Source organism: Dunckerocampus dactyliophorus, chromosome 3 (assembly GCF_027744805.1).
Source record: "Dunckerocampus dactyliophorus isolate RoL2022-P2 chromosome 3, RoL_Ddac_1.1, whole genome shotgun sequence".
NCBI lineage: Eukaryota > Metazoa > Chordata > Actinopteri > Syngnathiformes > Syngnathidae > Dunckerocampus > Dunckerocampus dactyliophorus.
This window is the reverse complement of record NC_072821.1, coordinates 22,181,659-22,209,128: the sequence shown is the minus strand read 5'-3', so window position 1 is coordinate 22,209,128 and position 27,470 is coordinate 22,181,659. Positions and strand designations below refer to the sequence as shown.

General features: G+C 40.8%; 1 protein-coding gene across 3 annotated transcripts in view; it reads right to left on the bottom strand.

The window, feature by feature from the left end:
* prmt3 (protein arginine methyltransferase 3) overlaps window positions 1-27,470 on the bottom strand; it is a 91,264-nt gene that overhangs the window by 49,698 nt on the left and 14,096 nt on the right. For all 3 annotated transcript variants that reach the window (XM_054770110.1, XM_054770112.1, XM_054770111.1), the window contains exons 10-11: window positions 26,156-26,255; window positions 1,769-1,847 (exon numbers count right to left, since the gene is read on the bottom strand). In XM_054770110.1, the coding sequence (XP_054626085.1) occupies window positions 1,769-1,847; window positions 26,156-26,255 (179 nt within the window). The remainder of the gene's footprint in view (window positions 1-1,768; window positions 1,848-26,155; window positions 26,256-27,470) is intronic.

Here is a 27,470-nt window from a genome sequence, read left to right as displayed (position 1 = left end):
CTCGGGTCAAGCCACTTCTGAACCTGAGCCAACGTAGGAAGCGTCTCCACTGGGCCAAGGAGAAGAAGGACTGGACTGTTGGCCAGTGGTCCAAGGTCCTCTTTTCTGATGAAAGTAAAGTGTGCCTTTCATTTGGGAATCAAGGTCCAAGGGTTTGGAGGAAGACGGGTGAGGAACAGAACCCAAGCTGCCTGAGGTCCAGTGTGAAATATCCACAGTCCGTCATGATTTGGGGTGCAATGTCCGGTGCAGGTGTTGGTAAACTCTGCTTTCTTAAATCCAAGGTCACCGCAACAGTCTACCAGAATGTTTTAGAGGACTTCATGATTCCTTCTGCTGAGGATCTGTATGGAGATGCAGATTTTAATCTTCCAGCAGGACCTGGCCCCTGCCCATACCGCCAGAAGCACCAAAACCTGGTTTGATGCCCATGCCATCACAGTGCTTGACTGGCCAGCCAACTCACCGGACCTAAACCCCATTGAGAATCTATGGGGTATTCTCAAGAGGAAAATGAGGGGCACCAGACCCAACAACAAAGAAGAGCTGACAGCAAGCATCAAGGAAATCTGGGCTTCCATAACTCCCAGGCAATGCCACAGGCTGATTGCTTCAATGCCACGTGGCAGTGATTAAGGCAAAGGGATTCCCAACCAAGTATTGAAGATTGACATATCATTTTGAAAGTACCATATTTTGATTGATTTGATGTGATCCTAATTTCTTTCTTTTTTTTCCTGCAAAAACTGAGAAGTAAATGGTGATTTTTTCACAGTATTCAAATTTTTTGAATTTCTTTTTTCGTGGGTTTTATGAGCTGGAAGCCCAAATTACGTAAAAATAAACAAATAAACACTTGAAATCGTTTAAATTGTGTGCCCTGAATCTATAATCTATGAAAGTTTAACTTTTTGAATGGAATTATGGAAATTAAACAACTTTTCCATGACATTCTAATTTTTTGGAAAGGGTCTGTACATGTACAATGTATACTCGTATTTATCAAGACAGTAAATACATATTTTATGCTTATAGTAGGAGGTAGATCTTTGGGACTTGGTCATTTTAAAAGTAGCTCGCAGGCTGAAAAAGTGTGAGCACCCCTGTTTTAGAGATTGCAACAAATAAATATTCAAACAAATTCCATACAATACTTGAGAAAACATAAGTTTTAAATCATAAACACTTAAAATGAAGTTGAGTACAAAGTTTGATATAAGATACCTATTATATTAATCATGGGCAGAGCCGGCTGGCCCTACCCAAAGTGGCGCCCTGAGTGACATTTTGAATGGCTCCCCCCCTCTATCGGCAATTTACAAGGCTTGCAAAAGAAACTGAACGCCCTTGCTTTTACGGTTGTCCTCAATTTGTAAGATAACTTGTCACCCAATATAAATGTTTAAATTACAAATTTAAAAAAATCGTGAAAATACAGAATAAAAGATAGAATTACATAGTTTTCTGAATAAATTTGTCATAAAATGTCATCTCATCTCCATCTGAAATGAAATGTGTCTAAAATAATGACACAGCATTTCTTTGATCTTTCATGTCTTTATTGAACACAACCAAAAAAACTGCTTGTGGAAAATGTATGTGAACCCTTAGAATTAATAACTGGTCAGTAAAGACATGAAAGACATGCATATTTGTCAATACACTGGACTTAGATGAAGGTACTTTTAGCATCCACCTATAATCGCTTAATGGGCCATTCGGTTGTGATCATGGGTGAAAAGGATTAAAGAAAAAACATAAGCCCTACCTGAGCCACCATCAGCCAAATACAGATCTCGGGCCACCAGGACTGAGTCCAACATGGACTCAAACAGCAAAAAGTAACCCTAGGAAGAGAGGGCATACGTCAACATTCTGGTAAAGAACAGAAACCTTTTGGTACAAACTGATGACAATAAACTTCAGAGCATGTAATAAATGTACTATGGGATATGCCCAATAACGGCTTGATAATTAAATTACTTTAATAATTGTAGCAGTGAAAATTTAAATTCACCATGACCAGGAAAGGCGGAACGTCAGTACAAGGGCTGCCACAAGCATCCAAATTTGACCCTGAGACGACCTCCTGTTCCGCTCCGGTGGCTAACACATTAACTGTGGTATTATTTCATTAATGCTGAAAATGCATTTTTGTCTACATCATGTTGGCTTCTGCTGACAAATGGCTTTTTCTCCCTGCTATGCCTCAAACTAGCAGATCAGCCAATTGGACCTGCCATGCAATTCAATATGGGATGTGCGAGTTTAATATTTGGGTGTGTTCAAACAGAGGATTGTATGGTGCAGGGGTGTCAAGCTCAATTGCACAGGGGGTCAAAATTCAAAGCCTACTTTAGGTTGTGGGCCGAACTGGACATTACATCCCTCCCCCCAATTTTGGATCTCTCATTATTTTATCCTGAAATTTTTAAGAATAAAGCACATTCATACGCATCATCAGTGCACACACACAGATGCTTGTTTGAAGTTGCAAACATGACAGGACATGCCCCAATAATCCAGGCTCAAAATATAGTAGTTGGTCAAAAACTACCCAAAAAAATAATATTATGGTCAAACTTAGTGCTAATGAGACATTTTCTCAGACTGGATAAATAGCAGTGCCGGGATTGGAACATACAAAATAATGCACCCTTGTGGTTACGTTTTCTGGTTTGAACTGGAATCTGTGAACCTGGCACCCTTATTAAGAATAGATGTGAATTCCGTACTAGATACAATATTGTTTTCACTTTTAAATTAAAATGCTTGAGGAGTAGTTTATACTGAAGGATTCGCTTAATTCCGCAGATGGCGGTAAGCACTTTGTTTGATAAGGTCCATGGGGTGGGCCAACTCAATGCTATTTTCCAAACAGTTCCGTGGGCCGGATGAAATTGCAGGCCAGATTTGGCCCCCGGGCCTGACTTTAACACGTGATTTTTTTTTTTTTTTTTTTTTTAAATAGGATTTGGAGCATCAATAATACTGAGCATTAGACTGCATCAGCATTGGTTTTTTCCTCTTTTATGGAGGGCACAGACGAACAAGGTGAGGTGAGGGCCAGGATGGCACATTTAAACTGGACAGAGGAAGTATATGAGCGTATGATGACAATGCTTTTTAGTATATGACATCAAGTCCGGAAGCTGTGCACAAAGTAAGATAGGGGAAGCCGAATAGTAATTTAGTGAAATAGGAGCCTTTTTATTTATATTAAGAATAAAGAAAAAAGGAGAGGGACAAACAAGGGAAGGAAACATGATTTATAACTGTTACTTTAAAATAGTCAACATCACTGTCATGGTCCAGAGTTTATAACATTGACAGTGATGATGTGGATAAACCCAAAGCAACCTGAAGGTTGTAAAAGGGATACACTTCATGTTTATCAATGCTGGATGGGTCTCAAACCAAAGTCAGACGAACACATTGTTGCTGACTGCGATCCACTCCCTGACCTTTAACGGTGTACCGTTTTTAAAACCCTCACACAGCGTACACCAGCCTCATAATTTAGTGCCCAATTTCACGGGACACTGCTTCACTTGAAGGAAAAAGGGATACGAGAGAGGCCTGAGAGCAGAGTCCCACCTTAATGGTCAATGATAGTCCTGGAGTACTGCCCCTACTGCCTTGACAATGGTTGACACCCAACAATTTTATACATTTGTAATGTTAATTACCTACATTAGATCCTCTTTATGGTGAGGTGCAAAGAAGCAATATTACTTAAGTTTGTCTGTGACAGTAAATCCCTGCTATGGGTCAAATTAAATATAATAGTTTTCATTAACACTGATCCCTTGAAGATCATTTACATTCATTTGAAAGTGAGTGTGTGCGTCTGTATAATTAACTGCACATAAAACCAAAACGTATGTATTATATCACTAAGCTTAATGTCAGAAGCAAAGGGGAGGAAGGCAAAGAGAAAGGAAAGATTGTTTATCATCAATTAATTACAAGCACGGTGAGAGCAGTTTGGCATCTCTCATGCCCGCCTCCACCTGGTTATGTGTAATTATGAGACTGATTGTAAAATGTTAGTAAAAAACCAATAGAAAACATTCAGTGCTGCTAAAGTGATCAGTGCCTCACAGCAAAACGGTATAGGGTTCAAATTTGTGTGGGGTTTGCATATTCCCCCTGGAGGAAAGAAAATTTTCTTGAATTTTGTAAAGCTGTACCCCATTTGAGAGTCTTAAGCTTGCTTTATGCTTCTGCTCAGTCTCTTCCCTTTCTCCCAAAGCCTTGAGCAATAAAAAGACTAAAAAGTCTGGGAACATTATTGAAGCTGGAACTAATCAATGTTACAACTGCAGTGTTTATTGCAAATGTTGATCTGAAATCGGAGGAGAATGCGTCACAAAGGCGCTGTACACCCTTTGAACGAGTCGTATTAGGGATGTCCCGATCCACATTTTTTGGCTTCCGATCCGGTCAGATTTTTTTTTTTTTATATAGTCTTGATGATCCGATACCGATTGTTTTTTTTTTGTTTGTTTTTTCCAATAATAATAAGCTTTTGTTACAAACATGAATTTGCGGGATTTAATATGGTTATGAAAATAGCTCTTCAAAGCATTAAAAATAATGCAACAAAAGTACTGCTGAATTTTTTATTACACAGCATGGCCAACAATATTGTTTGGCTTTTGTAGCAAACCTCTGAGTCAGGTCCCTAATCCAATAAAAGTCCATCCAATAAAAGACAAAACTGGAAAAAATGGGCCTGTAAAATACTTTTATGGTAGGACTAATAATGTGACATGGTTATAGATCAATTTGTGGAGTGATTTAGAATATCTGACTTTTTTTTTTTTTTTTAAACAAACTCTTCGGGCCCAATGAAAACCTACGTATTAAGTTTTACTTTTTCACAAATTCTGTTTTTTTCAGAATTCATTTTTTTTTTTTTTTTTTTACCTTTTCCACTTATTTTACCAGCATAGAGTGTGTGCTATTTGGGTTAGTGAGTAAAATGCAAAAATCCTTACATTTACTGATGCAATACATCATTGGCCCATGTTGTCCAGTAATTTAGAAATGGATGTAGCTTAGCTAGTTTTCTAATGGGATGTCAGCTTCAGCACATATTGATACAAAATCTTCAACAAACTGTAATGCCCGTGCTTGTGATTGAGGAAGATGGAGTCACAGATGTAATTCCAACATATGTGAATGACACCCTTATTTTTTTTACACAATTAGACAAATGTGACAAAGAGCGCTCTTATTTTGAAGGCCGGAATGTGTTGTGTGTGTTGAGTTAGGCAAGTTTATGAGCGCTGGGTGCGAGAATAAACATACCTCTTGTCTTTTTTCACTCAGAACCTGCATGTCGTCAGTGGGCATTGTGAAATGGTCCTTACATTAAAGCAGTAAAACACAACACAATGGAAAATATACTCATCCAATATACTCATCCAGCCTGAGTTGCGCACATACACAGCAGCACTAGCTAAACTAAGGAAACCCCGCTAGCTTCCATTCACGCTCCGTAACAGAGGAGATTCCAAGGTTTTTTGCCACCGTTTCGACATGTTTAGTAGTCGAGGAAAAGGCTTCTTGAGACGTCATCTGTACTTCTGTGTAGAAGGTGTCGGACGTTTCGCTCCTCATCCGAAGAGCTTCGTCAGCAAACTAATAAGTGCTGGTAGCTTAGGCCTTAAATACAGTAAGAGTGGGCGGAATTGGTGTGCCAACACCCTCCTCCTATTGGTTCGTTACACTAAGCCTGGGCGGAGCAGTGGTATAATCCTATCCTGTTATTCACACCTACGATAAAAGGGAAGTGTCGCTCCCTGAATTGGGTATGAACGACTCTGATACTGGCTTGTTAGCATCTATTGTTCTGGCTCGGCCCTGCCTTCACCTCATTTGCAAGACTAAGAGCTGTGGGTTTTGGTCTCAGTAACCTGCTGAACACAGGGTCCAAATTAAACCTCAAACCACCATTCCGATTCAATGATGGGTTCTGTTGTTTGACAAAAATAGCTTCCTTTACTCCTCTTTCAAACCATCTGTTTTCTTTGGCCAAAATCTTAACCTCGCTGTCCTGAAAAGAGTGATTGGTAGCTTTCAGGTGTAGATGTACTGCTGATTGAGGACCACTAGCATTGTCCCTGCGATGTTGATAAAGCCTTTTTTGGAGCATTTGCTGAGTTTCCCCAATGTAGTGCTCTTTGCATTCCTCATCTTTACAGTGGATGGAATAGACCACATTGCTCTGTTTCTGGTTTGGAGCCTTGTCTTTAGGATGCACCAATTTTTGTCTCAGGGTATTTACTGGTTTGAAATAGGTAGGAATTTTGTGTTGCCATAAGATCCTCTGGAGTTTTTCGGAGACCCCCGCTACATAAGGGACTACCACTCCTCTCCTTTTTGCTTCTGTGGGCTTTTGGGTTTCTTTCCCTACTCTCTTCTTTTGACATTTGTTAAAAGCCCACCGTGGGTACCCACAGGTTGAGAGCGCTCTCTGGACATGTTGTGTCTCCTTTTTCTTTCCCTCAGCACTAGTTGGTATTTGTTCCGCTCTATGTTGGAGGGTCCTAATAACCCCTAGTTTATGTTGTAGTGGATGGTTTGATTCAAAAAGCAGGTATTGGTCAGTGTGTGTGGCCTTTCTAAAGACCTCTGTAAGTAGCTGTCTGTCCTTTCCTATAATTACCTTGCAGTCTAAGAAGGCTAGTTGGTTTTCTTTAGTGTCCTCGCGAGTAAATTTGATATTGGTGTCCACCGCATTGATGTGATCTGTGAAAGACTGAATTTCTTGTTTTTTGATTATGACAAAGGTGTCATCCACGTATCTAAACCAGTGCCTTGGTTTTGTCCCTGAGAAGGATGTGAGAGCCTGTTTCTCCATCTCTTCCATGTACAGATTCGCCACTATGGGTGAGACTGGTGAGCCCATAGCACAACCATGAATGTGTCTGTAGAATTTCCCTCTAAACTGAAAATATGTGGTGTTAAGGCAAATTTCCAGTAATTGGCAGATGTGGTCAGCACTAAGTTTTGTTCTCCGATGCAGAGTTGAGTCCTCGAGCAGTCTCTTCCTCACCACCGAGACTGCTGCTGAGGTGGGGACAGATGTGAAAAGTGAAGTCACATCATAAGACACCAAAGTTTCCTCTGGCTCCAATCTGAGGTCTTTGATGCTCGCCACAAACCCTTTTGTGTTCTCTATATGATGATCAGTGTTGCCTACCAATGGGGATAAGACTGTTTTTACATATTTCGCTACATTGTACGTGGTAGAGTCAATGCTACAGACAATGGGTCTGAGGGGAAACCCTTCCTTGTGGATTTTTGGAAGGCCATAGATACATGGTGTAGCCTCCCCAGGGTATAACCTATGATACATCTGTCTGTCAATTAGTTCTTCCTTCTCTAACTTTTGGAGACAGTGTATGATTTCTTTCTTATACCTACTGGATGGGTCCCTTTTAAGTTGCTCATATGTGTTGGCATCACTAATTAGACTTGTTATTTTTTCTTCGTAGTCCAATGTGTTGAGAACCACTGTGCATCTGCCCTTATCAGCTGGTAAGATGGTGATGCTCTCATCTTTCTGCAGAGCCGCTAATGCTTTCCTCTCACCTAACGTGATATTGGACGGTGGTGGTTTGGCACTACTGAGAAGGGCCGATATTCTCAGACGAAGGTCCCCTGCCTCTGTTCTAGAAAGGTTATTGTTCCTGATGGCCGATTCAGCTGCTGTGATATAGTCTACTGTGGGTATCGTTTTAGGAGTCACTGAGAAGTTGAGACCCTTGGTTAATACTGCCTTCTCTGTCTCCGAGAGGCTTCTGTCTGACAGATTTTTGATCCAATTTTCTTTAGTATTGGTCTGATTCCCCCCATCCTTAGTGTTTACGACAAGCTGTGGTCGATTTTCCAATAGAAGTTTCTGGAATTTTCCCTTATGCCTTTCTTTGGTTTTGCTATGGTGCTTCATATAACCTGATTTGGTAAATTCACAAACCTCCTGATAGGTTTCGTGCGTAAGCTTGGTTTGCAATCTCTGATAGAAGGTTTCTACTTCAGACTGTTTATTTTTTATCTCTATGTTAAGTCTCCTAATTCTCAAATTCTGTATTTTTCTGATGTAGTTTTGTTGCATTTTCCTTGCCAAGTGTCCTTGCTCAAGGGACGCTTGCCTCATGCATTTGGGGATTAACCTACTCTGCCTGCATCTAAGATTAAATCTGAGGTGGTTCCTTAAATCTGCTAATTTAAGAGTGGCCTTTTCTAAACTACGTACCAGCAGAAGGATGTCTCTCCCAAAGTTGGTCGCAATGCGTCTGTGTAGGCTCTCAGTCGTACAGGAGTTGTCCATCGAGGAAAAGGCTTCTTGAGACGTCATCTGTACTTCTGTGTAGAAGGTGTCGGACGTTTCGCTCCTCATCCGAAGAGCTTCGTCAGCAAACTAATAAGTGCTGGTAGTTTAGGCCTTAAATACAGTAAGAGTGGGCGTAATTGGTGTGCCAACACCCTCCTCCTATTGGTTCGTTACACTAAGCCTGGGCGGAGCAGTGGTATAATCCTATCCTGTTATTCACACCTACGATAAAAGGGAAGTGTCGCTCCCTGAATTGGGTATGAACGACTCTGATACTGGCTTGTTAGCATCTATTGTTCTGGCTCGGCCCTGCCTTCACCTCATTTGCAAGACTAAGAGCTGTGGGTTTTGGTCTCAGTAACCTGCTGAACACAGGGTCCAAATTAAACCTCAAACCACCATTCCGATTCAATGATGGGTTCTGTTGTTTGACAAAAATAGCTTCCTTTACTCCTCTTTCAAACCATCTGTTTTCTTTGGCCAAAATCTTAACCTCGCTGTCCTGAAAAGAGTGATTGGTAGCTTTCAGGTGTAGATGTACTGCTGATTGAGGACCACTAGCATTGTCCCTGCGATGTTGATAAAGCCTTTTTTGGAGCATTTGCTGAGTTTCCCCAATGTAGTGCTCTTTGCATTCCTCATCTTTACAGTGGATGGAATAGACCACATTGCTCTGTTTCTGGTTTGGAGCCTTGTCTTTAGGATGCACCAATTTTTGTCTCAGGGTATTTACTGGTTTGAAATAGGTAGGAATTTTGTGTTGCCATAAGATCCTCTGGAGTTTTTCGGAGACCCCCGCTACATAAGGGACTACCACTCCTCTCCTTTTTGCTTCTGTGGGCTTTTGGGTTTCTTTCCCTACTCTCTTCTTTTGACATTTGTTAAAAGCCCACCGTGGGTACCCACAGGTTGAGAGCGCTCTCTGGACATGTTGTGTCTCCTTTTTCTTTCCCTCAGCACTAGTTGGTATTTGTTCCGCTCTATGTTGGAGGGTCCTAATAACCCCTAGTTTATGTTGTAGTGGATGGTTTGATTCAAAAAGCAGGTATTGGTCAGTGTGTGTGGCCTTTCTAAAGACCTCTGTAAGTAGCTGTCTGTCCTTTCCTATAATTACCTTGCAGTCTAAGAAGGCTAGTTGGTTTTCTTTAGTGTCCTCGCGAGTAAATTTGATATTGGTGTCCACCGCATTGATGTGATCTGTGAAAGACTGAATTTCTTGTTTTTTGATTATGACAAAGGTGTCATCCACGTATCTAAACCAGTGCCTTGGTTTTGTCCCTGAGAAGGATGTGAGAGCCTGTTTCTCCATCTCTTCCATGTACAGATTCGCCACTATGGGTGAGACTGGTGAGCCCATAGCACAACCATGAATTTGTCTGTAGAATTTCCCTCTAAACTGAAAATATGTGGTGTTAAGGCAAATTTCCAGTAATTGGCAGATGTGGTCAGCACTAAGTTTTGTTCTCCGATGCAGAGTTGAGTCCTCGAGCAGTCTCTTCCTCACCACCGAGACTGCTGCTGAGGTGGGGACAGATGTGAAAAGTGAAGTCACATCATAAGACACCAAAGTTTCCTCTGGCTCCAATCTGAGGTCTTTGATGCTCGCCACAAACCCTTTTGTGTTCTCTATATGATGATCAGTGTTGCCTACCAATGGGGATAAGACTGTTTTTACATATTTCGCTACATTGTACGTGGTAGAGTCAATGCTACAGACAATGGGTCTGAGGGGAAACCCTTCCTTGTGGATTTTTGGAAGGCCATAGATACATGGTGTAGCCTCCCCAGGGTATAACCTATGATACATCTGTCTGTCAATTAGTTCTTCCTTCTCTACAACTCTCTACAACAGAACCCATCATTGAATCGGAATGGTGGTTTGAGGTTTAATTTGGACCCTGTGTTCAGCAGGTTACTGAGACCAAAACCCACAGCTCTTAGTCTTGCAAATGAGGTGAAGGCAGGGCCGAGCCAGAACAATAGATGCTAACAAGCCAGTATCAGAGTCGTTCATACCCAATTCAGGGAGCGACACTTCCCTTTTATCGTAGGTGTGAATAACAGGATAGGATTATACCACTGCTCCGCCCAGGCTTAGTGTAACGAACCAATAGGAGGAGGGTGTTGGCACACCAATTCCGCCCACTCTTACTGTATTTAAGGCCTAAGCTACCAGCACTTATTAGTTTGCTGACGAAGCTCTTCGGATGAGGAGCGAAACGTCCGACACCTTCTACACAGAAGTACAGATGACGTCTCAAGAAGCCTTTTCCTCGATGGACAACTCCTGTACGACTGAGAGCCTACACAGACGCATTGCGACCAACTTTGGGAGAGACATCCTTCTGCTGGTACGTAGCTTAGAAAAGGCCACTCTTAAATTAGCAGATTTAAGGAACCACCTCAGATTTAATCTTAGATGCAGGCAGAGTAGGTTAATCCCCAAATGCATGAGGCAAGCGTCCCTTGAGCAAGGACACTTGGCAAGGAAAATGCAACAAAACTACATCAGAAAAATACAGAATTTGAGAATTAGGAGACTTAACATAGAGATAAAAAATAAACAGTCTGAAGTAGAAACCTTCTATCAGAGATTGCAAACCAAGCTTACGCACGAAACCTATCAGGAGGTTTGTGAATTTACCAAATCAGGTTATATGAAGCACCATAGCAAAACCAAAGAAAGGCATAAGGGAAAATTCCAGAAACTTCTATTGGAAAATCGACCACAGCTTGTCGTAAACACTAAGGATGGGGGGAATCAGACCAATACTAAAGAAAATTGGATCAAAAATCTGTCAGACAGAAGCCTCTCGGAGACAGAGAAGGCAGTATTAACCAAGGGTCTCAACTTCTCAGTGACTCCTAAAACGATACCCACAGTAGACTATATCACAGCAGCTGAATCGGCCATCAGGAACAATAACCTTTCTAGAACAGAGGCAGGGGACCTTCGTCTGAGAATATCGGCCCTTCTCAGTAGTGCCAAACCACCACCGTCCAATATCACGTTAGGTGAGAGGAAAGCATTAGCGGCTCTGCAGAAAGATGAGAGCATCACCATCTTACCAGCTGATAAGGGCAGATGCACAGTGGTTCTCAACACATTGGACTACGAAGAAAAAATAACAAGTCTAATTAGTGATGCCAACACATATGAGCAACTTAAAAGGGACCCATCCAGTAGGTATAAGAAAGAAATCATACACTGTCTCCAAAAGTTAGAGAAGGAAGAACTAATTGACAGACAGATGTATCATAGGTTATACCCTGGGGAGGCTACACCATGTATCTATGGCCTTCCAAAAATCCACAAGGAAGGGTTTCCCCTCAGACCCATTGTCTGTAGCATTGACTCTACCACGTACAATGTAGCGAAATATGTAAAAACAGTCTTATCCCCATTGGTAGGCAACACTGATCATCATATAGAGAACACAAAAGGGTTTGTGGCGAGCATCAAAGACCTCAGATTGGAGCCAGAGGAAACTTTGGTGTCTTATGATGTGACTTCACTTTTCACATCTGTCCCCACCTCAGCAGCAGTCTCGGTGGTGAGGAAGAGACTGCTCGAGGACTCAACTCTGCATCGGAGAACAAAACTTAGTGCTGACCACATCTGCCAATTACTGGAAATTTGCCTTAACACCACATATTTTCAGTTTAGAGGGAAATTCTACAGACAAATTCATGGTTGTGCTATGGGCTCACCAGTCTCACCCATAGTGGCGAATCTGTACATGGAAGAGATGGAGAAACAGGCTCTCACATCCTTCTCAGGGACAAAACCAAGGCACTGGTTTAGATACGTGGATGACACCTTTGTCATAATCAAAAAACAAGAAATTCAGTCTTTCACAGATCACATCAATGCGGTGGACACCAATATCAAATTTACTCGCGAGGACACTAAAGAAAACCAACTAGCCTTCTTAGACTGCAAGGTAATTATAGGAAAGGACAGACAGCTACTTACAGAGGTCTTTAGAAAGGCCACACACACTGACCAATACCTGCTTTTTGAATCAAACCATCCACTACAACATAAACTAGGGGTTATTAGGACCCTCCAACATAGAGCGGAACAAATACCAACTAGTGCTGAGGGAAAGAAAAAGGAGACACAACATGTCCAGAGAGCGCTCTCAACCTGTGGGTACCCACGGTGGGCTTTTAACAAATGTCAAAAGAAGAGAGTAGGGAAAGAAACCCAAAAGCCCACAGAAGCAAAAAGGAGAGGAGTGGTAGTCCCTTATGTAGCGGGGGTCTCCGAAAAACTCCAGAGGATCTTATGGCAACACAAAATTCCTACCTATTTCAAACCAGTAAATACCCTGAGACAAAAATTGGTGCATCCTAAAGACAAGGCTCCAAACCAGAAACAGAGCAATGTGGTCTATTCCATCCACTGTAAAGATGAGGAATGCAAAGAGCACTACATTGGGGAAACTCAGCAAATGCTCCAAAAAAGGCTTTATCAACATTGCAGGGACAATGCTAGTGGTCCTCAATCAGCAGTACATCTACACCTGAAAGCTACCAATCACTCTTTTCAGGACAGCGAGGTTAAGATTTTGGCCAAAGAAAACAGATGGTTTGAAAGAGGAGTAAAGGAAGCTATTTTTGTCAAACAACAGAACCCATCATTGAATCGGAATGGTGGTTTGAGGTTTAATTTGGACCCTGTGTTCAGCAGGTTACTGAGACCAAAACCCACAGCTCTTAGTCTTGCAAATGAGGTGAAGGCAGGGCCGAGCCAGAACAATAGATGCTAACAAGCCAGTATCAGAGTCGTTCATACCCAATTCAGGGAGCGACACTTCCCTTTTATCGAAGGTGTGAATAACAGGATAGGATTATACCACTGCTCCGCCCAGGCTTAGTGTAACGAACCAATAGGAGGAGGGTGTTGGCACACCAATTCCGCCCACTCTTACTGTATTTAAGGCCTAAGCTACCAGCACTTATTAGTTTGCTGACGAAGCTCTTCGGATGAGGAGCGAAACGTCCGACACCTTCTACACAGAAGTACAGATGACGTCTCAAGAAGCCTTTTCCTCGATGGACAACTCCTGTACGACTGAGAGCCTACACAGACGCATGTTTAGTAGTGTTCGTAAGGTCCCTATTATCAACCAATGGTCGGAGCGGCACAAAAACAAAAGACATTATTGGTAAAAATGTATGTTTAACAGTAGCAGTAGTAGTGGTCACTCCCCTTGTAGTCAGAATGGTACAATCTTGATCACATGACATTTTTATATGATTCGGTGTCGAGACTGATTGTTGAATCAGACTCCTCCAAATCAAACTGGGCGACTATTCTAAGACACTTCTAGCATAAACCTAGCTTTATTATGCTTACTTGGACAATGACAGAGATTATATGATTTTTTTTATTTTTATTTTTTTACAAACGGTCACAATTAATAGGAAAAAATTTAAGAGTAGCGGCTTTAATTTAAGAGGTTTCACAACAATATGAAAGACAATTTGATAGAATATGTCTATTTTCAGGGCCTCAACAGCATCTGGACAATAGTCTGTGACAATAGTCTGTGAAACGTCTTAAAGTCGCTTACATTTTGATGGTTTTATTTGAAGACTGGTGGTGGTGTATCAGAGCAAAATCATAAGTATTTCTCACCACCTTTTGTTGTATATTTTTGATATGCGATTTCCAACTCATTTTTTCGCCTTATGGTTTATTTTCTTTCACTCTTTCTATATCCACTCAGTTTATTTGTATTTGCTATTTCTTTCTGCTATTTCCAATAGCATTATTTTAGTTTTACTTAAGTTCAAGGATAATCTGCTTCTATCAAACCATGACTTTAATATGGCCGTTTCATCCTTGACCTTTTTAATGACTTCTTGTGTGCTTTCCCAGAACAAAACGCAGTGTTATCATCCGCAGATAATACCAACTTTAAAACCTTTGTCACTTTCCAAATGTCGATATACAAATTGAAAGGTTTTGGTCCCAATATTGACCCCTGGGGTACGCCACACAAAATTTAAACTCGCAGATGTATATTCTCCTAGCTTTACAAATTGCTTCCTGTTTGCTAGGTAGCTTTTAACCCACTTCAAAACTAATCCTCTGATTCCATACCTTTCTAACCTTGTTGTTAAAATATTGTGATTAATTGTTGACATTCACAAGTTCTGGTCTTAATGGCTTATACTGTATTTGTATTCTAGTCCATTTTGCCATTTTTATGCTTGAAAATACTTGATTTGGCCAAAAAATGTCCAATTTGCTTAAATATGCATTTTGTTTTTTTTTGGGCATAGTCAACCACGAAACAGTGACCATTTTAATTCATTGTTTGAAAAAACGCAATCGTGTGAGGCAGTGATGTTCGAACCGCAATGCAGCGAGGGACTGTATACAATAAAGAACCAAATCATCAAGTCACCAAATCAGCAAATCAGGGCATGTGTCACTAACATGGTGAGGCCGAAGGAAAGAGCCAAGTTCAGACAGCCAGGGTTGTGCAGGCATCATTCTGCACTATATCCACTTGGCATTTACATAAGAAACTAATGAAAACCCTAATGAGAATGGGCTGAAACAGCTTATACGCATTAACAAAATTAGCATATAAAACATTCCCCTGTGGCCTCAAACACATCTACACTTGCACCAACGTAAAAATAAAACACACACACTTTTATAGCTTTGTTACATCTGTCTACATTGTTGGCACACATTCACCTTGATACAAAATGCTTACTTTTCTAGAGTATTCTCAACAGAAAAGTATTTTCCACCAAGGTGGTACAGTGACAGCAAAAACTACCAGTCTGAGTGGAGGACTATAGGCTGAAGAAGAACCAATTCCATTTGAGGGCAGAAAACACGGTGAATCACAACATTTTTAAAACATTGGGTGAGTTATGTTCTCTACAGTTTGCCTCTGTAGGTTTTTTATCATTCTTATACACAAGCAAAAGGAAAATCATCAGTTGCTGCAATATTGGGGGTTATTGCAGCAAGTGGATGATACCTTATTGGGGAAAAAAAACTGATGTAGTGTTTTGCTGGAGCATATTAGATGCATGTTAACCTGTGACAAATTCTCAAAGCAAGGATTTCACAAAATTGGCGAATCATTTTCCCTTCAAAATGAAAAAAATTTCAAATTAGAAATTTTAACAAAAACTATGATTCTGAATTCCTGAACACTATAAAACTACCGCAAGAAACACAAAGCTACTAGAAATGAAATTGTTCAGCCTATATGAAATAACTGTTCATGGCTGTCACTCACCCATCTCGTACACGTCCGTAGCACACAAATGCAGTCTCACGGAACTCACTGACTATTTGGAGTCATTGTGTGGTTACTACAGGCCATACATTCAATGATAGCTAATGTTAGTTGCTAAACTTTGCCAAATTGCAGCAGGAACCCGCTGCATACAGTCCCTTTAAATCAATTATGTTATGATTTTCATCAGCACTCTGAGCAGGCTAAAGCCACACCCATAACGAGACTAAACTACTTTTGTTGTGGTGCTAGGGTTGATCAATAGGGTATTTACAAACCACAGTGATTGGGGTGCAGCTATTCTAACCCCAGGAAAGGGAAAAATAGTTCTCATTACTTGGACTATGTTGTGATTTAGCAAAAAGAAGCAGAGAGGTGTTCTACTATTACATATACATATATATATGTACAAACTTGTCTATAGCGGCCACTAGAGGGAGTCTGCAAAAGTGACCGCTGTAGACAGGTGGCCTCTATAGACAGGTGGGCGTCCAGTTTGAAAGTTGACCAGTAGAGGGGAAAAAAAAGGAAAAAAAATAATAATAATGTTGACCAGTAGAGGGCACTGCGGACTGCGGATAAAAGTTGTAAAGCACTACTAGGCTTGTTATTATCATGGTTCATGGTTCATGGTTTTAATCCTGAACATGCATGAGTCAAACAGTAGCACATCACATAGTACAATTCACAATTTTGCATGTCCAAAAAGGAGTAGGAAGAAGCAAAGCTTATTTAATCCTACCCCTCATCAGTTTCACATCAGTTGCAATACATTTATTCACCTCTTGTTCTTCCAAGTGTACTTTGTAGGTCTACATGACAATGTAGTGCAATCATAGCCAAGGTCTTTACTTACTAAAAGGAAGCTAGAGGCTTAATAATAACTGATAGAATATATCCACGACCCACAGAACAAAGCTGTGCTAGTAATGTCTTACGCTTGTTTTTAATATTTTACTTTTTATACGGCAGAGTGTCATTACAGCTTTAGTTCATCGGGAAGTGACGGTGGGCGTCCCGAGCAGGAGAGCTATGCTCAGTGCTAGCTGTGAGTGTTGAGAGAGTTGGGAAGTGTGTTTATGTTGGTGTGGATGTAAAGTCCTGCAGTGTTCTCCGCTGTTAATAAAGCCATTAAAGTGCATCGGCGACATGAGTCTCTCCTTCCCCACAACAAGCGGCATTACAGTATTGACCAGTGCACGCCAGGAAATAAACGGTGTCATTTCTTACAGGCATTGGCTGGACAGCTATGTAGTGGGGCTTGTTTAACCTTTTCCTTGTGGGCAAGCAGGAAGGAGAGACGATGCTGAGAGATGTGTGTGTGTTATGAGCTGCTGTCTGGTGGCCGCGTTCAGTAAATAAAGTTGGCAGAAGCAACAGGAGAAGTTTCCTTCTTTGCTTCGGAGCTGAATAACACTGACAAGTTAACAGACTAGTAGCGAACGGAAAAGAAGACAACTTTGTTTGTGCCGAATACAGAAGATGAGGACTTTGATGGATTTGTGGATGAGGGTTGATGAAAAATAATGTGAGTACATTCTAAAATACTTCAATTAAGTACAACTGAACTCAGTTTTGCTCCCGCTGCCGCATGCATGCGAGCGTATGTTGTTTTTTTTTATTGTAGCGTCGCTGGGAGCACGTCCTGTTCCCAGCCTAATTTGCGGTAATGTTTTGGTGCAAATGCTCTTAAAGTTACATGTTTGACCAGGAAATAGCAAGCTCAAAAGAAGACGGCTTTTTATGTGGAACAACTGACAGTTTGTGTGGATCTTGTGAATGATTGTGACTGAGCTAGGACTCAGTAATTAAAGTCTACACACGACGGCTTCATTGATTGAAAAACAAAACTTTTTCGTGCATGAAGCTTCTACTTGAGTTGGTAATTTCGCCGCTATATGCAGTCAGATATTGACCAAGGGAGACAAAATGGGTGGCCGCTGGCCGCGTTGGACAGGTGACTGCTATACACAGGGTCTATAACATGTAAATTTGCTGGGGGGGAATTTTCAGTGGCTTCTATAGGCAGGTGGCCGTTCTATAAAGGTGGCCGCTAAGACGGGTTTGACTGTATATGTAATATATGCTGTATATGTGTGTGTGTGTGTGTACATGTGTGTGATATTTGTGATGTTTTGGGCTACTGTGTACACTCTCAGTGGTGGTTTGGTTGCGATAGAGCGGATATCTGCAGTACAGACATGTGGAGTAGCCGAGCAACTCAACCATATATTAGCCTCACGTGCACTACATAACCAGCCACTGGACTTTGAAGTCTTCCCGTCTCCAGACTATTTTTTTCCCCCCTGGAACATACAGGTGAAAACATCGCAAGTGAGGTGAAGGAGTTTCTCCAGGAATGGGACTTAAATAAAAAATAAGAAGAAACAAGTGTGTGTAACTACAGACAGTGGATCTAATGTTGTGAAAGCAGCTGCCCTGAACAACTGGAATAGACTGGCTTGCTTTGGACACTCTCTACACAGTGACATAGGTAAGCTTACTTTTAATTTCATTATTATTTTTTTTTAATTACATGGGTTAAGGTTTGTAGCTTTTTATACAAGACTCCGCTGAATTTCATTTTATCGTGATACATGCTAAGGTCCATATCGCCCAACCCTACATTCAACACACACTTCTGCCTCAATTACTGCAGATCATCACTTGCAGTCCCAGGAGGGCCATAACAAAATAAAAGAGAAGGCCTGTGTGCATGAATCTGTGTGTCTGGAAGTGTGTATGCCCCCATGCTTCACTGAGTACCAGGCAGCAGTCAGCAAGGCTCTTGTATATGAGTCTGCAGTCATATGACACCATATTACCATAAACATATCACACGCATCACTGTAATAGATTTCAGTGTGTAATCGCTTGGTGACTGTGGATTGTGCAGGTTGCAAGAGAAACAAATTTCCATTTAAATTCACACAAATGAGAAACACAGGAAAGATAGCGTAAGAGCAAATTAATTTGCTACGAGGTTATAGAGGTAGTTCTACAAGCATTATTAAATCAATGATAATGATGTTATGCTGCACTGAGAGTGGAAAACCTAAGGTAAGGGCAGCATGATGACGTAGGAGTGAGCATGTCACAGTCTGCAGATCTTGCAGTTCTCTTGCAGTTCACAATATTTTTGGGATGTATCAAGATACGACGATACGATTAAATTCAGCAGAGTCTTGTATAAAACTTTACAAACCTTAACCCATATAATTAAAAAGAATTACATTAAAAGTAAGCTTACTTATGGCACTGTGTAGAGAGTGTCCAAAACAAGTCAGTCTATTCCAGTTGTTCAGGGCAGCTGCTTTCACAACATTAGATCCACTGTCTGTAGTTACACACACTTGTTTCTTCTCATCAACCCCATTTCTGGAGAAACTCCTTCAACTCACTTGCGATGTTTTCACCTGTGTGTTCCAGGGAAAAAAAAACTTGTCTGGAGACAGGACGGCTTCAAAGTCCAGTGGCTGGTTATGTAGTGCACGTGAGGCTAATATATGGTTGAGTTGCTCGGCTACTCCACGTCTGTACTGCAGATATCTGCTCTATCGAAACCAAACCACTTCCATATTACAGAGGTACCTTCCCGTTTAGCAACAATTTCTTCGTCTATAGTCTCCGCTTCTCCTCTGCCTTCAGTCATGCTCATTTTCTCTCTTTTGTTGTTTTGTAGTTTGCTGTGGCTGTGGTACATCACAGCCTGGTCAATACCGCGTCAATACAGTGCGCCGCTTCGCGCTGTCGCAGCAAAAACACGTCATCCACTCTGCTTTTTTCCGTTTCAAATGATCATTTATACCAGTACAAGTCATTTTCTTATCATTGGAAGAATTTATAAAAATGATCAGCCAACCCTTCTCTAAATGGTCCACATTTGTGCGCTGTGATTGACTGACAGTTCATGGTGTATCTTACCTCTTGTCCCATGTTAGCTTGGGTAGGCTCCAGCTCACCCATAACCTTAATTAGAACAAGGGGCATACAGTAGAAAATGGATGGATGGCTGGATGGACAATGTTTGGGGACTAGAGAATTTTTTTCCCCACACAAATTCTGAGTGAGTGAGTTGAATTAATATTTAAAAAATGTACCATATTATACTTTTTTTCAACAATTTTAATTCTCAGAGGCCCCATATATAAACATACCTGTATTGAAAACGCGTTACCCAAAATCTAGCCTTCATGATGGAATTTAGACACTTTGGATGTATTTTAGCAAGCCAGAACAGAACATGGTGTTTGTGTGTCAGCTTTAATACCAATTAATGATGTGTTGGTTGCGAACGAATCGGCTCTAAGAGCCAGCTCTTTCACAAATGAACGACAGGGGCCGTTTCACGTCATTGGGAGCTGATTAGTTTTTCCCTGCTTTTTTTCCCCGTTCAAGATGAATGTCATTGGTCAAGATGTGTGGCGGTGTCCACACTGAGCAGGGGGAGGGACGGGGTTAAACACACTGTAGTGCTCTTAAGAGCCGATTCGTTGATGATAAAATTTGCATGAAGAAATTTGACGTACTTTGACCTAATTTGTCTACTGAGATGGGTATTTGTTTTTGTATTTTAGAATATATTTTTGTAGCTGTTCATTGAGGTTTAAATAAATCTAAATAATAAACATTTGACATCATGTATTTTTTACATTAGTAATTAATTTTACACAACACACATCATTTGTGTATGGTATAAAAAATATTAACAAATTAAAAAATTTGGGGAGCCACTTTGGAGCCAAAAGAGACTGCTCTTTTTAGTGAGCCCAGCCAAAAGAACCGTCTCTCTAAAAAGAGCCAAAATTTGCATCACTAATACTAATGAGCTGAGGTTGTTCATGCCCGTCTCTGACAAAGTGTGTGGCTACTAGAAACGCTATTTGTGCACTTTAGTCACTTTTACATACAACTTCGCACTTATCCAACATAATAGATGGCATATACACTATCACACACAACAATGTACCATCAAAGTGGAGGGAAGACACAAACGTTAGCAACACTAGATCCAGGCTTCATTTTAAAATACTAGGGGTGTACCGAGACACTCACAAGACGAGACGAGACGAGACACAGGCTTGGGTCAACGAGAAAGAGACGAGACTTTAACATTATTTTTAAGGAAAGTACAGTACAATGAAAAAATATATGACTGAACAGAGTTTTTAATTTAACCGAGTCACAAAATGCAGGTGCATTTTCAAATGTTTACTGTCCCTCAAATTATTACATGAACAATATTTTTGTCAACATTATTTTGAGACCAAATTAAACACTAATGTAGTAACAAAAATAAAATCTAGCTACTGGGATTTCAGAGGGCGGAACTAAAAACTAACTTTTATGTTGGTTGATACAACCAACGACAGCGTTGCTTCCATTTTTCCACCATGTTTGCCAGGAGGAAAAAAAAATGAGGGGCATGTTCATCTAGCTATAGATGAATGAGAGGCAGGACCATGTAAATGAGAAAGGAAGTTTTGGTTTTTTTTCATTTGACTTGACCAAAACGTGATCAACTTGACCAAAACATTGAACAGAGTATATACGTATACAGTTTACTATGTTGGCTCCTCTTGTACAGTCTACAGATTCTAAGATTTTGACTTACAAATCCAACAAAACCACAAAGAACAAAATATCACAAGTTAAGAGTGACACACTGGTCTCTAAAAAGACTTTCTCAAGTGTTTGAGACGAGAAATTCTCATTTTACATAAACACACTTGTGAAAATGTCAGTGTGTATGTGTGTGAGAGACATGAGTGATTGACAGTCCGATAGACAAAGGGACAGGATGACTGATGACTGCCATCCACTTCTGAGGCAGGTAAGGCTCTCGAGCGCTGATAATGAGGCTAAAGGAAGGGCAGCTATTAATTTACCTTCTGCTGCCACAAACACTCATACACACACCTCTTCAGACTTGATGAATTCTGACATGTTTGTCTCTCTGCAGTTGCACTGCAATGTAATGTATGAAATCAGACTTTAGCTAGACAAAAATAGGTTGTAATAATAGGTTAACGTCTCGGTCACCTCACATGTTTTTCCACCCAGTAGCCTGGCGCCTTGGTCCAGAAGGAAACAGTCAGTAAATTACTACACAAACATAGCCATGAAAACTAAAGACTAAAAAAAACTTTCAAGTTCAATCACATCAGGGTTGCACAAAAAAAAAAAAAAACAACATTGTGATCGAGTCAGCTAACATACAGACTAATTTCTCGATCGCATGTGACAATGGAGGGCCGAAAGGCTGCAGGTTTTTCTCTCCAACCACTTGCTCCAGCAGGTGACTTAATTGATGAGCTCCTTCCCTCAAATTGAAGGCGGTATTGATCATTAAAATCACCTGCTTTAGTGACCGGCTGGAAAGAAAACCTGCAGTGTCTCAGCCCTCCATGGCACGAGTTTGACACCCCTGTTCTAGATACAGTGGAACCTTGGTTAGTGTACGCCCCAGTTAGCATATTTTTCGGTTAACATCGAAAATTTACGCCAAAAACCTGCCTCGGTTTACGGACAATAAGGCGTGCTCCTTGTCGTGTTAACACACTGCATGAGTCCAACTGTGTTCTTAATGTATTTTTAATCACACAATGTCCTGTTAGCAGCCTATTAGCTTCGACTGCATGGAAACAAAAAACGGAGGTCAGCTCCATTGCCTGTATGATGTCATCAGCAGTTGACTATAATTCTTTGCTAACTAAAAAAGCTATGCACAAGTCTCAAAAATGTTAACACGAAACACAGTTAATAGTTTCATATTTATTGTTTTACATGCATAAAACAATTCTAAATACATATAATTGATGAAGAACGAGATAAATGAACTTTTACCTTCACTGAAGACGTGATTGGTGATGGACAACGTGGTAGCAAGATCAACACACACACACACACACACACACACACACACACCACCTTTGTGTTTTGCCATGGGTTATTTCTAAAATTCAGTGCTTCTCACCTTTGTCAAATGTTGGCACTTGCAACTTTCTGTGGCTCCATTTCGGGGCTACTTGCAGCCGTGAGGTGAGTCTTTGGCAAGAATCACATCTTCAATTAAGGTAAAAGTGACGTTAAATGTTAATTTATCACTTATCCCCGGTTTATAAGCCGCTATTTTTTTCCTCACACTTTGAACTCTGCAGCTTGTACAGTGATGCGGCTAATTTATGGCTAAAAACTACATTTCCCAGTATGCTAAGAGTGCAGCTTCAGGAAGTAGTGATGTGGACGAGCGAAGTGGAATCTAATACCAACTTTTGTAATCTTATGCAGTGATCGTGTTGTGATCTGACACATCTTAAAGTAAGTTTGATCAAGTGTAGAATTACTACAGCTTCTGTTTCGACTGCTCAGGCTGCCAACCGTCCACTATTACCTACGGGTTTTGAAAGGGTGGACTACTGCGTGATGAGGCTAGCCCAAGCGTAACGGCTAATTTGCCTCGAGACAAAAGTGGCTCAGAGAGCGACAACGAAAGAGAGCAAGAAAGAGTGACTGACAAAGTGTGTGACAAAGGAATTATGAGGCTGTTCAATTGTGACGCTGAAGAAGACGACCTCAATGGTTTTAGTTCCCAGGAGGAGGAGGAAGACGCAGATGAATGACTTTTCTGTGCACTGTTCGATAACATTTAGGGAAAAAAGCATTTTTATTTAATCAAAAGTTAACAAATGTTAACATCTTTCTATGTACTAAATATCCCATATTACGACGTGGTATTTGTTAGTATGTGCGGCCTACATACCGGTGTGTTCTATTGTACGGAAATTACTGTACATTATTTCTTATGGGAAAAATTTATTCGGTTAGAGTCAGACCTTCTGGAATGAATTAATGACGCTAACCAAGGTTCCACTGTTTTGTGAGCGAGAGAGCATGCCATTTTCTGACTTAGTAGATTATTGTGAAAAAAATCATCCCAGGGAATCGCGATTTCAATATCAAGAAAATCGCGATTCACATTTTTTGCAGAATCATGCAGCCTTAATCAATTAAACATAAAATCCATATTGGAATGCAATAAAAAGTATTTTATTCCAGCCACAACTGCTTGGGTATTGCCCATCTTCATGTTCCATCTCCATCTTCCATCTTGCTTTAATGCAAGTTAGTCAATTGACAAAAACATTTCTTACTTTGGTATTTGTGGGCACCACACTCTAAAGCAACCCTAAAAAGCTAGCAGGTCCATCACCTGTGATTGATCTTGTTGTGAGTCTTTATTTATTTAGTCTTAGGACACCTCATGATGCCCATCAGGCCTCTAGCCTCTTATCTGATTCCAAATGTTTTTCAGTGTGCCAACAGCAAGAGGACCGATCAATGGTGTGAGTTATGAAATGACAGTAGTGGGGCTAAAAACAGTCTTTCAAACACTACCAAGACAGACAGACAGACACTCATCTGCCCACTTCTCCTCAATCACCATCACCACTGACACAGCGCATTCATCACTCGCCTCTATTAGTCCTGTTAACACTGTCCGTTTGCACACTCTTAACGATTCTGACAGCTGCACATTAACCATTTGTTTCGCGCTTCTCCTGTACTCCAGACTGTATTGGCAAAGAAGTAACGTATTGCTTCAAAACAACACAAACTCTGTAAAGTAATAATTCTGGTTGGTTGATAGTAAAATCATCTGTCATGTCAAACCTAACCTAATTATGAAACAATCTCTACAGTACTAGTAGTTATGATGGCATGTTTCATAAAAATATCAATTGTGCACCTATCGTTGTGGCTGGAGAGCGGAGATGCCATTAAAATCAAATCATTTGTTTTCCAACATGGGATAAGTCAGACTGTGACATTTACTACAATAATATCATTTTTAATCCAGTTGGCTGCCAATAATGTGTGTAGCACAAACAAGAAATTTGCCTTGGTAGTCCATAGTCAACTGGAATTGACTATTTTCACCTGACTGCAGTGTTGCTCTCCTCTTAAAAGCATATGCTTTGGTTTATACCCCAACAGCTGGGTGCCATTTTGATACCGTGCACAACTTTGACCATGAAAAAGGAAGACTGTGTTTACCACACTGACTTACTTGTATTGCTTGGAAACAACCACGCGTATGTAAGATGAAACATTACTGGTGATGACTGTGCTCCTCTACCAGGTACTGCCAACAGATAGGGTTGATAGTGCACTATAATGAATAGTCAAACACTGAGAAATTCTGAGACCTCCTAGAAAATAGTCTTGCAAGATGTGACCCACTGAAGCGGCATAGAAAATGGATGGATGGATGTGACCCACTGATGCCACTCAGTCATATATCTTGCAGCTGGGCATGGACTACTACTACTACTACTACTACTACTGTGTATTCTCACCTAATGACAGCTGCTTGTGTAGCTTGAACACTGCATTATCTGATGACTTTGAATGTTGTGTGAATGTGTCGTCATTTGTCAGGGGCTAAGCGGCAAACCCATTCCATGTTTTTATGTCTCAGTGAATTATGCATGACTGTTAAGGACCACACTATAATTCCAAATTAGGATTGTTAGGCCTTGACTGAAGTCTACATGAACTCGACACACTAGGTCAATGAAAGTTCTTTCAGAGGCATTTTAACATATCATGAAGTCATTTACACTGGCAAGAAAGTCTATACCGATACAATTAATATTTTGTCATTTATTTTCCTTTTTATGATTGGTGAGATTTGAGGGCAACCTTTTAAATCTTGCCGTCTCTAGAAATGTCAGCGACTGGTGTGGTGATGAGAAGTGACTAGAAGATTCTTAGATATATTAGCACTCTGTGATCCAGTGTCATCAGATATTATGCCCCCTATCTTTCACTGTTCCACGAGCATGTCACCCGCCGAATTTCAATTTCCCCGGTGAGGGGATAGGAAGGCTCTGTCTGACGACCCCTGTTCGTGACCCTGGGGTTTCACGATGGATGGGGGAGGTGGAGTGGACAGATACAGGATGCTCATGAATTAGGGATGACTTCAGTGGTGCATTCAACTTTGGCCGTGCCGCCTGTATCGCCACACACAATCTCCCTGATAAATGGGCATCAAGTCAAAATAAGACTGCTCCTCCTGGTTAGATATTCAGGGGAGCTCATATTTTAAGCCTACTCCCATTTAAGACATGTTTAAAACATGTAGAACAGCTTCTGCTACAATGGATTCTGCAAGGTTAACTGGACCATCTATTCTTATTATCACATTCACATTCTATCAATCCATATTTTCTCTTATTGTCTTTAAGGACCTTGGTTCATGCTAAAACAGAAAAGGGCCTTCCCCAAATTGGTCCCACAAAGTTGCAAGCATAGAGTTGTCCAAAATATGTTGATAAGATGAATAATTAAGATATGATTTCCTTGTATGTGCATGCAAAACTTAATTTGTACAAGCTCTGTACAAGAATTAAACACAGTAATTTATCAAGACTGGCATATTTTCAAAAGTTTGCAAGAATGAAAACGGCTTCAGGTACAGCTACAGTATACATGTACAGTACATATTGCATTCCTGTATACTGACCATCCATTCAGAGATGATGATATCCACCTTCTCTACAGGTAGGCCAATGTCTTCTATGCAGCCTTTGAGGAAAGTGATCTTGTCCTCCAGCTGGTTTGACCTGCAGGAAACAAAATATTCAAGCGTTACAAAACTTACAAACTGAGCAAATAGTTAGAGTTCATCAACTCGAGGAGGGCCCCTGTGGTTTCTACCCAAATGTCAAATCCTGACATATTTCATTACAGGGCTGTTCGCTCAACCCTGTTTTTACCCTCTCTCTCGCTCGCATGCGCGCACGCGCACGCGCACACACACACACACACACACACACACACAGACACAGGGGAATGGCATGAATGATAAAACACTGGCTACTGAAGAGTATGTGAATGCCCCTCTTTTTTTACTTCTAAGACAGTGCAGTGCGTAGATTAAGTTGTGTGTCACATATTTGTTGACTTGTGTTTGTTTGGCACCATGGGGGAGGTAGTTGTCTGGATGGCTGCATGTGAAAAGCTACTTCAACTATCAAAGGGTTATCTCAGATTGACTGACTGACTACTTACAAGTCATGTTGCCAGGTTATGTGTTAAATGTTTCAATTAAATACTTTGAAAGCAACTTGCGGGCCGGATTCAAATGCTTAGCGGGCCTGATGTGGCCCCCGGGCCGTAGTTTGCCCACCCCTGACTTAGTCACACAACTAATGTTTTGAAGACAAGAAATAATTATAATGGTAACAAGAAAGCAAGGTTGTTAATTGACGCATTAAAAAAGTAAGTTAGCACATACTTCATGAACGTAATAGCGGTTCCCGGTAGGACAAAAACAAGCTCCAAAAGAGCCGCATTGTTTGTTTGTTTTAACAACAAAATGTCACAGTGGTAAAAAAACAAAAAAAACAAACAAAAAAAAAGTCATTTGGACCAGAGGCTAGGCCAGGGGTGGGCAAACTACGGCCCGGGGGCCACATGCGGCCCGCCAAGCATTTGAATCCGGCCTGCCAGTTGCTTCCAAAGTAATTAAACCTTTAACATACAAGATAGCAACATGACTTGCTAGTAGTCAGAGTTAATCTGAGACACCCCTTTGATGGTTTAAGTAGCTTTTCATATGCAGCAATCCAGACAACTACCTCACCCACGGAGCCAAGCAAACACAAGTAAAAAAAATTGTGTCACACAACTTAACCTACCCACTGCACTGTCTGGGAAGTAAAAACGGAGGGACATTCACATACTCTTTAATAGTCAATGTCTATTGACATCCTCTATTCATGAACATTCCGGGTGTCTTATTCAGTAAAAAAAACCCTGTAAAGTGTAATTTTGTT